Source organism: Dufourea novaeangliae, unplaced genomic scaffold (assembly GCF_001272555.1).
Source record: "Dufourea novaeangliae isolate 0120121106 unplaced genomic scaffold, ASM127255v1 scaffold112, whole genome shotgun sequence".
In the NCBI taxonomy this organism is placed as follows: domain Eukaryota; kingdom Metazoa; phylum Arthropoda; class Insecta; order Hymenoptera; family Halictidae; genus Dufourea; species Dufourea novaeangliae.
This window is the reverse complement of record NW_015373993.1, coordinates 1,015,993-1,029,333: the sequence shown is the minus strand read 5'-3', so window position 1 is coordinate 1,029,333 and position 13,341 is coordinate 1,015,993. Positions and strand designations below refer to the sequence as shown.

The 13,341-nt window shown below is 46.9% G+C and overlaps 1 protein-coding gene across 1 annotated transcript in view; it reads right to left on the bottom strand.

The window, feature by feature from the left end:
* The window catches only part of LOC107187836 (probable G-protein coupled receptor Mth-like 1), a 141,709-nt gene that overhangs the window by 22,036 nt on the left and 106,332 nt on the right, over positions 1–13,341 (bottom strand). The window contains exon 5 of the mRNA XM_015576014.1: positions 3,468–3,652. Within this exon, the coding sequence (XP_015431500.1) occupies positions 3,468–3,652 (185 nt within the window). The remainder of the gene's footprint in view (positions 1–3,467; positions 3,653–13,341) is intronic.

Genomic DNA, 13,341 nt, shown 5'->3' with positions numbered 1-13,341 from the left:
TAGCGAACAGAGGAGCGAGGGAGGAGATGAAACGCAGCGAGAGTGAGATCGTGTTTGTCAGGACAGCGTAAAAATTATACAAGTCGTGATGAGACCAGGGTTTACCCTGTTTGTAAAATTGAATCTGTCGATATTCCTCTGTACGTATCGCGATTCCGTTCGCGGAAAAACGACGCAAAGGAGAGACGGATCACGAGGAATCCAATAGTTAAAACGAAAAGAAAAAAGGCACGGTGCTGAGGGGAATGGAAGCGGAAAGACGGAGAAAGACAGAGAGTGAAAGGGGTTGAGAAACGGGGTAACGTCCGTTGCAGAACAGGCCCTGTCCCTCTGAACCCCCTCATCCGTTGCCGTGCAAAAGCATTGTGTCAGTACGTAACAACTCGCGATAGTGCGACGTGGCTTCCCATGGGGCACCATTATCCTGATTTAGCGTCGAGGCTGCGACTCTATTTCCTACGCGTTACTCCCCTTCCCATCCCACCACTCATCCCCAGCTATCCCAGGCTCCTTCCTTTGTCCGGCTTAGCGTTTATTCGCGCGAAAAAACGGAGGTTTACCGTGCCGGCCCTGGGCGAACGGATTGACACGTTCGGGTGCCGTGAATCTAACACCCAGTTAGGCCTCCTCCGATGCGATTACGCGATACGACGGACACCGTACGCGATGCAGAGGACAGATCCTGACAGTCGTACAACCTGGACGCGCGATCGACGTATTTCCTATCGTCCCCTTAACAAGCAGCTTCGACGGTCGAGCGAATTTTGCACTTTGCGGCGAGGACTTTTAGGGAATTGTCAAAGGAAGAGGAAGGAGAAATTCAGGGATTCGCTGCGACTATTTTTAAGTTGGAAACGAGATGGAACCGCCAGAGATGTCCTCAATTTTGTTAGAATCCAAGATTTTGGATGAAATTTCAACGAGAATTATTAAATAGATTCAGATGTACACTACAGGTCTATGATCGATGGAACAGTTACTCGTTATTCTGTTACGATATAAACAAAATTAATAAATATATAAATGTAATAAAATATTGTAATATATAAATATATAAATAAATAGATACAAATCATGTTCAAGCAGACTTAGCACATGAATTCTCCTCAAATCTTTACAGAATAATAATTTTTCTTGTTCTTTAATTATCAGACCGGTAGTGTATTCGAACCGGAAGTTATTCGTGATTGAACCGGACCAGGTACACCGGGTCCTTGATCAAAACCCGTGTAAATGTACCGACATAACTCCAAGAATTCCAATTACTTCCCGTGGCCGACGTTTACATCTCCCCCCCTCCCCGCACCGAATCCCGCGTAACACGCGGTTGGGCCAATAAAATCGCGGTGGACGATCAATAAACGGCGAGTGGGAGGTTTTCCGAACGAAACCGGACCGAAAACCAGGGTACTCTCCCCTCCTCCACTCGCTGGTCGCCCGGAAACTGAAAATAAAATACACAGAGGGAGAGGGAGATAGTCCGGACCTGGACACGAGCGTTTGTATTTGTCAAAGGATATAAAAGCTAAACATTAATTCGCCGGTCGAGTGTGCTACACGGCTGGGCATCGATAAATATCGCGACCGCGGGAAATTAATACACGAGTTGCCCGACTGTTTGAAACGAGTATTTACGCGGGGATTGGAGAGAGTTCAGAGCCATCGGGGGGGGGGGGTTGTAAGGGACGGAAGAGAGACAGAGGGAGGAAACGATCCGGAGAGAAGAGTATGCCAGCCGGATTACAGAGTGCACTGGATGCGGATTACGGGGGGTTGCTCGTTAAATAGCCTGCAATCGTATATACCGTGGGAGCCTCGAGACCACGAATAAAGACACGACATTACCGTTCAGCTCCTTATTATCCCCATTCGGTGTACACACACGTATGTACGGTGTACGAGCCACCGGGGTTGCACCGGTTATTATTAGGGATTCGTAGGCATTACGAAGGGGGGTTAGGTCGTACCCCATCGGGGGTGGTGTATCGATCTTCTTATTTGGCCACCCTCTGCGTCATACTTAAATACAATCTTTCGGGGACCGGTGTGTAATCCTCTTAGGGAAGTATTCGCAACCGCCTGCCACTAGGCGGATACTGATAGCCGCGTGCCATTGTTTCTTATCTCGACTGATTACCCCCGTGTATATATAATCCAAAAATTAAGGATGCCACGGACGAACGGGGAGAAGGTGGGCGAAGGTGGAAACGATGGTACACACTGTAATAGGATATATTTTGGGAGCAGCGTAATCCTCTTACCGAAATATTCGCTATTAGCTCTTTGGGGGGCTCGAGGTTTATGTTCATTTTTCCTGTTTCGTCGTCGCGGTGATTTAATCACACGCCCACTATGGCTCGGTGAATAAAGAACTCTGGTTATTTTCCTTTTTATGTTTCATCGATCTTCTTTTCTATTCTTGATACTGTTTCTTCGAGAGAATTTTCCAGGTAGAAAAGACTTTTTATCGAGGGACTAATGTGAGCTATATCGGATTTGGGCTCGATCCGAAACTAATCCGCAGCTCTGCCGTCGATCGATCGATTAACGAAAGCGATTTAATCAGCGCCGCGAACACACGACTGACCGGTCCTATTAATTAGCGGAATAATCGGATCACAGGGAATTACGTGTTAACCGTCCTCGTACCGGCGTGTATTACTTTCGGTAATAGGCTCCATTACCGTCTGTGGAACTGATCCGTTACTAATGTCAGCAAGTCCGGCCTGAATGTCGCGTTCCCTACAACGGAATACCAGAGATCCACGTCCCGACAACGAGAACGGCGAAGGGGGAGGGGAATTAATTCACTGATAAGTCGCGTGTGACGCGATCGAATTAATTCCCGGCGCTCGTGCTCGAGCGAGAATTAATTACCGCGGGAGTCTCTTCCTGTACCCGCGATCCAATTCATCCCGCGAAATATTTCCTTACAGTACCCGAAATTCGACGCCTCCTTTGTCAATCTCCGATCGAATTGATATTCAAATTTTTATCGCGGAATAATTGAAAGTTCTTTCGTTTCCTCTTCAACAACAGCGTATTATGCTCCCTATTTTTGTTTTTTATTGTATTCTCAGGTTATGGTAACTGTAATATATTTATATCACAACCATGAAGATTTCTAACAACGAAGATAATTGTTAATATATTATTTGATCTATTTGTACTATATTAATTCGACGTTGAAAATTCTTACGACTCGTTGCAAGAAATAACAATCTACACCGTAACACGTTGTTCTACTTAAACGTTCAACGAATTCTCTGATCTACCATTTCGAACCGCGTTTCCCACGAATACGGTCGTTTGAATACCGTTCGAGCCTCCTTCAGACCTCCGTGACTCCTTTCGACGAGGAAAACATTTCCGTGACGAGCTTCAAAGGTTCGCGAGAGGCCTCTGGATGGGCCCGAGCAGTAGCAGGATTTCATGCGAACGAAGGAAGCTAGGTAAAGGGAACTTACCGTAGAACCAACAGTGCTTCTCGCCGAATCGTGGCCGTAGGAACGTGTACTGAGGTTGAGACGGAAGATGATCCAGAAGAGCGGCCACGCCGGCGACCAACAGAGGCCCACCCCAAGCGTAGCCGGCGTAAACTCGCAGTCTGAGGGTCTCTTGGCCCTTCTCCAAGCTGGCTGGTCTCAGGTCCCTGGAACGAGAAAAAGGAAAAAGAATGGTCAGCGTGGCGGGGGATGACGAGGGGGGAGGGGTTGGGCGCGACGGCGGAAGCCACGAAACACGAGATCGTTCTGTGCACTTAAACGTTGCCCTGGAATGCGAACAATAAAACACTCCGCGGCGATCCGGTGGGTACCGTTCGGAGTTTCTCCTTCTGTACGAAGGGTTCCATTAGAACTGGCGGGAAATAAAAGTTCCTAGCCCCACGGTGCGGCGTTACCTCGAGATTGATGACCCTCGCCGTTTTGCGTAATCAGCGCCGAAACACACGCGCGGGCAACGAACCACCAAGAGAGCCGGTCGACGCTTTCGTTTCAATTATCCCGCGAATGCAATTAGCGATCTCCGACGTTCCGTGAATTATAGTTCGGAAAAAGGAAAACTACGGGATGGTAATTTAACAAGCGCGTTCGAATGGACGCCAAACAGAACGCCGCCTGTAAAGTGATGCGGAGGAATCGGGCCCTAGAGTAGATGTTCCTATTACTGACACCTTAAGATTGTAGAGTAACTTCATTTAATCATTTCTTGTTTTGTTTAACTTAAAAATTAATTCAGTTTGGAACATAATGTTATTTAACATCTGTGTCATTAAGAAAAATTGATTTATATATTAAATATGAAGAATTAAATAAAATCTCCGAATAATCCCAGTGTAAAATATTCAAAAACTGTCACCTCAAAAATTAAAGTAATATTTATGTACTTTAACAATTGATTTTGTATAATATACAGAAAATACGGAATAACATTTATTCATTCGAGGCTTAGTTTTCGAGGAAATCGAATTTAACGATTCATTTGTAATGCGTGTATTCGTCACGGCAGTAAGTAGAAACTGAATGCAATGAACAGACGCGGTAGCCAAGTCTAATTCAATCGCACGCGTATCCAGCAGATTTTCCTCGAAAACTAAATCTCAAATGAAAAAATGTTATTTCATATTTTCGACTTATTTATTCACGTAGAATCACCCTCTACCCGGTTGTACCACCAGTTACGGGACACCCTGTATAATAAGTTGAATAGTAAAATGATGGTTCTTTCTTCAGTATAATTTCGCCATCACTTCCTGCTTACATAGTCGCGTTTCTGACGCTCAAATTGCACTTTCATTAATTCTTAAATACCACATAAATACAAGTACATGTATTTCGTTGTCTTGTGTAAATTAAAGTCCCAATTAAATATTAAAATTAGTTATACACGAATCTTTACATCTTACATTTTGATACAGTGAAATAAATAAAGTGGTAATAATTTGGAATTTACCTTATATACCAAAAACGGTGAAGAACTATCATATTCCTCGAACGAGATGGGGTGAACGAGGGCGAGAGGGAGTTACTTTTTTTCTCCCTAGGCCACGGAATGAGCGAGTCAGACAGAGTTTCGCGCGCGATACAGTTCCACGAAAGTTTCCCCACTATTAGCATCGCTCAACACCGACTCCCGTTGTTATTATGCAATTCAACGGGGCTACCGGTCGTGTTTCAACTTCGACGACACGCCTGTTGGTCTATTTTTGTTCCGTGTGACAATCGGACGTTGAATGGACCGTCTGTTCACGGTTGGTTGTACCTACCCCCTCCCCCCTGAGAGGAACTTGCACGTTCGTCGTCCCACAACGATGCAAATTGCACCCTTGCGATGCGATCCCCTCCATCCCTCCTGGTTCCAAATGAAACGCAATAAGAAGGAGCCACGGTTGGCCCTGTTCCAGGCCTAAAAATGAAACTCTGGATGACGGAAGGTGAATAATAAAAAAAAAAGAAGAAATTATGTCCCGTGGAGAGATATCATGCATCGGGGACCAGCCGAATGACGGTCATTTCCGTGTCCACGAGCTTGTCGCTCCGCTTCGTTTCGAACACTACGGACGTGATTCGCCACGGGGGTAACGATCTAATTAACCGTGACGAGCGATAACCCGCGAAACGGAAGAAACCTCGTGGCGGGTTAATTGCCGGGGAGACCGTCAACGAGAGCACGTTAACGTGTATTAAAGTCCTCGAGAATTTGCATCCCGCCCGTTCTTCGAGGACCGTCTGGAGACTAATGAAGACTACCGTAGAATCGCAAATGGTACAACACAACAGTGTGGTTATTATTCTTCTTCTATTTCTTTCTGAGGACGATGAACCGGGCGGAATTGTTTTCCCTGGTTCGAGAAAAATGTAACGGGACCGCAGGGGATTGCATTTAATCGCGCCAGGATTGTGGGTAGGTACTAGAGAAATTACTATTTCACGTGTATTTAAATACACGTGCATTTTACGTACACGTACGCCAGTAACGTGTCATTTTAAATACACTGGTACAAGTATACTATTTCATATGTATTTAAATAACGCGTATTATCTACATTTTGATTCGTTTCAATTTTTAGGATACAGTTACTTATTTTCGAACAGAAACATGGTTAACCCTCGGGTGGACGCGCTGGTGAACTCTGTTAACCAGTTTGCGTATGTTGTTGTCTACGTCTCGGGAAAATAAACATTCTCGGGTACCTTGCTATCGTTTCTTCATGATCTCTAGTAGGTACGACGACGTAGCATTAAAACGAACGGGTTACCGACGTAGGGAGAACAATACTGTTGTTAGGTGGGTATGCGTAAACGGAGTACAAGGATAATAGGGTCTCGGAGTCGCGATCGCGTCGTCGACGGGATTTATCGGCGCGGATTATTAACGAGAGAGCCACGCGGATTCATTATATTTCGACCCCTGGATGGCCCGGCCAATGACTGCCCCTGGAATCGTAAAGCTGCGTCATTGTCTGGCTAGTTTAACGTCGCTATAACAACAGTCTACGTGAAACGGCGAAGGGGGAAGGGGAGCCGAGCAACGGCTCCGATGTGCGGGGTTTAGTACTGAGGGTTGTCGGTCGTAAATCGCGCCCTATCTGGGGCGACGTTACTGGCGGATATGGCAAATGTTGAGCGTGGCTATTGTCAAAAAGTGAAAATTAATGTCGGACGAGAGGAGAGTGGGTACACAGATCGGACGAGTCGAGTGAGATTCATGAAAAATAAACACGTCTGGTTTGGGAGTGAGGCTGTTCGGATGATTCAGCTAACCTTGGGACGTTACGATCAAACTTCTCGGGGGTTCGATAAAAGAGAACCAGTATCAGTACTATCTCAAAAGGACAGCAAAAATTAGAATCATTTCTAGGAACTATTCACAGTTCTCTGATTCGATCTTCCTGAACGTTTCCTCATAATAAAATATTCTCGTAATAAAATAATACTTCTTCATGAATGAATCGTTATTCGTCGAACAATTATTCAATCTCATTAACTGTTTAAAGCTCAGGACGACGTCCTCAGATACTGCTGCTTCCCATTGTTTATAACTCGAATAAAATTCTGCCCAACTCTGCTCGTACCTAACCTGATTTTCCAAAAAAAAAAAAAAAAAAAAGAGTACGCGGACTGGCTGCCGGTCGACTGGATCGTTTCAGATCGTTAACACGTAATCTCACCCACGACTTAACCGCGACCGTGGAACGCGACGCTCGTTAAACGTTCGCGAACGTGGGAGCATCTTCCGTGTGTCAACGGCTCGGTAAAGGGGTTCGTTAACTGGAACGAGAACTCCGTGTTCTTTCTCTAATTACCAGGACGATGATCATTTCCCTAATCACCGACAACCATTTATACCCCCCCGTCAGCTCGTAAAACCGCGGATACAACGACCGGACGAGGAGGGTGGTTGGTGTGGTCCTCGCCAACAAAAAAAACAAAAAAAAAAACTGTAAGAGGGTTGGTCCCGTAGATGTATTAATTCCCGTCGGCACGGTTCATATCCGGGAACGTTAATTAGCCGTCACCGCGGTCGACGCGCCCGATTAGTCGGTCCAGCAGTCGACCGAGAGGAAACTTTCCCGCCACGAGTGAAAGAGGGACGACGCGGTTTTCGGGGGATTTCGCGCGTCTCCCCGCTTTCGATGTCGGAACGGCGGCGCCACGATAATTTTCCACCCTCCCGCCGGAGAAATGGAGCCATAGAGGGCGAGCCGCTGCCAGGGATCACACAGAGGGGATGGGGGGGGGGGGGGGAACAGGCATTAAATATTGCAGTCCCAGAAAATTAGGGAGCCGTTACCAGCGCCCACCGACGACGTTCTGGCTGGCATCATGCGTCGCCGCCGCCGCCACCCCCCCGTTTCTTTTGTGTCGCCGTGTGTATCGCGAAATATTTTTATGCCTCTGTTTTCCTCGTGCATTCTGCGAGAGAGTGGGAACATCGCGACGTATCGGTGTCAGCCATGTACGACGACTGGGTCCTCTTCCATCCCCCCCCCCCCCCCCCCCCCCCCCCCCCCCCCCCCCCCCCGCCCCACAGACGCAACCGAGGCAATTTGCGAACGACGACCGTCTTCCGTGACAAAGAGGATTACAGGCGCGCTCCTCTTCGAGCCCATGGAAGTATAACCCATTGTCGGAGCACGGAAGAGATAAAGGTTATTTTTGTAATAATGGATTCCCTGGGAAAGGTTCTCTCTCTTCGATACAACGACTCTGTTCTTCTCCGACCCGATGAAATATACGTATTCCATTATCGTGCACGGCCAACACGGAGAAGTAGGGGAGAGCTTAATCCTGACAGAGGACTCCGTCGAAATAGCTCCTTTTAATTGCGTCCTGTCATCGAAGGGGGAAGTAAGGGGAGCACATTTATCGTTGCGTATTCGCGACGGGGCGGCAGAGAACCTCGAGCGAAACGGGCGTTTAACGTTCTTTTAAAGAGGTTCGATTAGGTGTGTTACGTCGCGGAGGGAACACGCGAGACGTAGAAATCTTGTCTGTGCGTAGTCGAAGAAGATATTCGCAAATTAGAGACGCCCGCCCTTTTCTGTCCACCTAGGTTGGTTCTCCTCTATCTCTTCGAGTTGTATCTTTCATGCGCACGCGGCGAACGTAAACGTCGCCGACTGTCTCGCTGGGCAGAAGGTAAGAGCCCTATATTTATCTCCCCGATATGGTAATTATACGGACGGCAATTAGCGGCGGTGGCAGTTAGAGGTATACGGTTTCTAGTCGAGGGACGGCAGTATCACGCCACCACGGATAGAATACGGAAAACGGTGGAAGGATAGGTCGTTACGGTGCCGAGGGAGGAGAGGGAGATGGACACGGAAGATATTATTTATCTCGTCGGCGGTTTTTTGCGTGCACCGTGAACACAGAAAACACCGAAAAAAAAAAGAAAAAGGAAAATAAAAATAAAAACGACCGGTTCGCAATGAAACGTCGAGTTGCCCCGGTGTGCGTTATTCAATCCACCTTGGCAACTACAGAGCTCTTAATGCAGCGGGACCGAATGCTGTCCCATTAAAAGTATCAAAGGTGCTTCGTGTGTTCTCTTCGGAAGACTAAAGTACAGTTCTGATCCTTTGAGACTTTTTCTGCCGTCGTACAGTCCAGGACCAGTTAATTTATCGTTCCTCTTTATGGGGAGGCGTATCGTGGACCGTGTAATCAGGGATGTGTCCTCGTTCGTTTAACTCGGTTGTTAATACGGTCGTTAACGAATCGTAGAATGTATGTTTCAAGATACACACGGAGACAGGTAATCCATCGCAGATTTTTATAGAACTGATGGCACATTGCTAGTGTTGGAAAATTTTTAGTCTACACTCTCTACAGTTACACCGAAGAACCACAGTAGGACTACGATTAACTGGCTTAATCGGGAGACAAGCAATCCTTATAAATCGAGGCTCAGCGGATAATGGAGACCCGGGGAGAAATTACTGAAAACGTATTTTATATATAAAATAAGCTTCTTATGTGACGTATAATACATATAATCATAGCCAGAATAATCAGCTTGCATTCCTTTTATTTTGTTATGGCTGTACTTATATTCCTTTTATTTTGTTATGGCTGTACTTATACTGTTGCCACGAGGAGGAGCTTTGTAGAAACAGAAAAACAGTCGTAGCGAAAACAAGACCACGGATAATCGCGATCGGATTAATCAAGGTCCCCCTGTAATTAACAACCGTACGCCCGTTAATGTACATCACATCTTTGACACGTACGAAATTGCGACTTGTAAAATCACGTCTGTAAAGATGCCAAGCGAACCGACAATCCACCACCGACTGGAAATAAATTACAAACAGGGGAAATTACGATTCATTTTTGCGGACGAATTAATTCGATCTCGACGCGGTATCTCGGAGGCGTCGCCGGGCGAAACTTCCCCCCGAAAGAAGATCAAGAATGATAATTCGCGACGCGTTCCGAGGGAGGGTGTCACGCAGAGAAATCCGGCAAATGTTGCGTAGGAACGATAATGCCACGAAACTTTGCCCCCGTAGCGTCGGAACGGGTATGGAAAGCGAGTCCGTCCCCGCCAGGTCGTGCTTTATTGAAAAGTTTTCCCGTAGACGCGCGGTTAAGTGCGAGAGGAGAAGTTCCCGTCGAGCCGCGAGAATTTCTCGCTCCCGAACTGCAGGACGAGCTGCACCATTCCTGTCAATTTATCTATCTTCTATTTGCCCGTTTATCCGACTCGAACCAGGCGACTCGACGATCCCATCCCATTGATTCCTTATCGATCTTACAAAGGAAGGCACGGAAGTGTCCGCCTCTGATTTGGATGAAACTTCGAACGTCTGTTAAGCAGTCAAAAATAAGGGATACGTATTTTTTTTATCGGCTGAGACGCGACTTTAAGGGATGAAACCATACCTCGAAGTTTTCGTTCCGAAATTTTTTTGTTATAAACAAATTATATTTTGGACAATTTGTTAGCACAATATTATTCTATATGAAAAACCGCGAACCTCGTCTATTAGAAGTTTTCATGTATCTTTTCTGGTTTTCGAGATAGTACTTTCGGGTCGAAATTTCGAAGGGGTGGTTTCACCCTTTAAAGTCGCGCCTCTACATGGGAATGGTGATTTTTCATTGGTAAAAGAACACGATCGAAAGTACCATCTCTCTCTCGAGGGTTTTCTAGCTCTGGTGATCGTCCGTTTCCAGACACTTCTCCCGTCGAGAGAGGCCACGGGGCTCCAAGAAGAAGTAGACCGAGAGAAGAACTCCGGGGTTAAAGCGAGCCGAGGGGAGATAGGGGAAGCCCGTCCCGCGTTTGTGGAAAGAGCAGCTAACGAACGGACGTTAATTAGCCGCAATAACCGACGATCGTGACAATTACAGGGCGCCACTCGCTCGCTGTGTGTTCTTGTTCCCGTTAGTGGTGACGAACGCGTCGATGGGAATATAAATTCGAGATCGGCTAAGCGGTCCGCCGCGGAATTACAGACAGGGGAAGGCAAGCAGGCGCCAAGTGGTTTGCTCCTTGGCCGGTTCAACGTCGGTCGTCGCTCGGTTTCCGCATAATCAATATTGTACTACCGGAATTAGACAGTCGATTACGAGCGGTAGGATAATGAGCGAAGGGTTCCGCCATTTTCACGTTGGAATACGATTCATCCGTCTACCATCCTCTCTCCCCCTACCATCCGTTCTATTCCTTTACTCTTCCCGTCCATTTTCACCCCCTTTACAAGCCGGCTTAACATATACCCCATGCCAGGGAGTAATTCAAGACGAACGGGCCAAGAGTTTCTGCAACGACGACGGTAAGGGGGCAATGACGCCTCCTGGCTCGCGTAGAATTTTCAATATTCCGCAGTAACGTCACCGAAGACGATTACCGCAATTAGAGCGAAAGGGTTCTTGTTCGTCGAGCAGACGGAAGGAAAACCGTGGCGAAATAATTCATGCGGCACACGTGGCCCTATCGCACGGCATTCTTGGGAAGTTTCTCGCTGACGGTTACGGCGGAGGGGACGGACAATAGCTAGTAGACCGACAGGGAACTTTTTTTTTCTTTTTCTCTAACCCCTTTGGCGTCTCGTAGGTTTCGATGGCAGAGTTCTGTTTCGCAGACAGGCCTCGATGGAAACTCACCGTGTCTTTTCATTTATACGACTTGGCGGATTACCGGTTGTCGCGGCTGAATGCATTAGAAGCACACCAACCACCCTCGCTACCGGGTTAAGTGTTGGCCTCGTGGTTCAGGGCATGAACTCAGGATGGATTAAGTCTGCGGTTTGGTGCAACGCGAGGTAGGACTATCCACGAATCAAGATCGGGACGACGAGACTGTTCCAGACGCGGTGGAGGTTAAGTCTATATTCTAGGTACCCACGCTGAAACGAGGAAATGTACACTGAATGTCTTCAGTTCAGTTGGGATAGGACTATTGTAGACTTGGGTCTCGGTTGGAATAGGATCATAGTACGGCTCCTTTATTGGATCACAGTAGGCTGAACGGACACCACCAACTCGACGTAAACTATGTTGAACAAAGTTGCACTATCTCGTACGCCTGCGTTACTACCACCATAGTGCCTCTCTGGGTTACAGTGACTTTAGACGTGACCCTCTGAGTTGATGTGCTGTGCGATACCCTTGAGGATACAAGTCGCTAAATCTGTTCTTTCCTACTTCTTCAGGGTTGTACTTATTTGGTCCAATTTACTTCTTTCTACCAAACGTCTGACATAGTTCTTGTACCCTTCGAATTTGAAATATGCTTTCCTTCGTAGGATGTAAAGTTATTTGAGAAGAGCACAAATGAACATTTTATCTCCACGGTTTGGTATACGTATACCTCTAGGTAACCAACAAAGCTCCAAGTAAAAAACGTTTCCTCTATAATACAGAGGACACAAAATTTCCCTAATTCACAAAATATAGGTTAGAAGCGACATCCAAGACACCGTAATACGGGGCACCGAAACAGGGACAGGCTCCGTAATACAGACAAAAAAACATCTGTTTTTCTTTAATCAAATACATTACAAAAATTTAATGTTTGCTATTCAAAGAAAATTCCTTTATAAAAAGGAATTGTTTAGCAACTGATACTCATTTTCACAATATGAAATTTATGTAGCAATATTTTCTAATAAATACTTGATTGCGCGAGCTGTCTTAAAGTCTTCGTAATTGGTAACAGAAAATTGAAAGTGTCAGAATCCTGTCACAGTCGCGGTATAAGTTCGTCAACGTCCTGGCCAAGAACGTATCAGTGGTTGGCGGTTGGTGGCCTATCGCGGCGTTATCGGATGATCACGAGGAAGAGGTGATCGTCAGGTCACACGCGACGTTAAACGGGTCTCGCGTGCCGCACGAAACGGGCCGTTTCTCTCTCCTTCTCGACGGGAGAAAAAGTGGCCGCGATCCGTCCTGTCGATCTATCCCTAAGTTCCAGAGCCGAGCAATTGCCGTCGCGGCGATCCGGCGACAAGAAGTAGGCGGTGCCGGAAACACGATCACCGCGGTAACTTTCATTAACCGTGAACGAAAGGAATGTTCCGAACGCGTAACTCTGGTACCGTAAATTTTTAAACTCCAGACGTAACGGTTCGCGGAAATGACGGTTTCCTGAACAAGGAACGGCACGGAGTAAAGACGCAAATCGCGTTCGACTGCGAATCCTCGAGCAACAACGCCTTTCACTCGCGATAACGATGTATACGATCGATCGGTTAGGTCGGCTGGCGTGTCTTGACGTCGTCCCGAAGGTACACGTATCCCCGAGAGCCATGCATCGAAGCGGTATGCCGAGTCCTTGACGCAACTGGTCCGAGGAATGCCGTTGCGCAATCGAGAAATCGTGGCACAG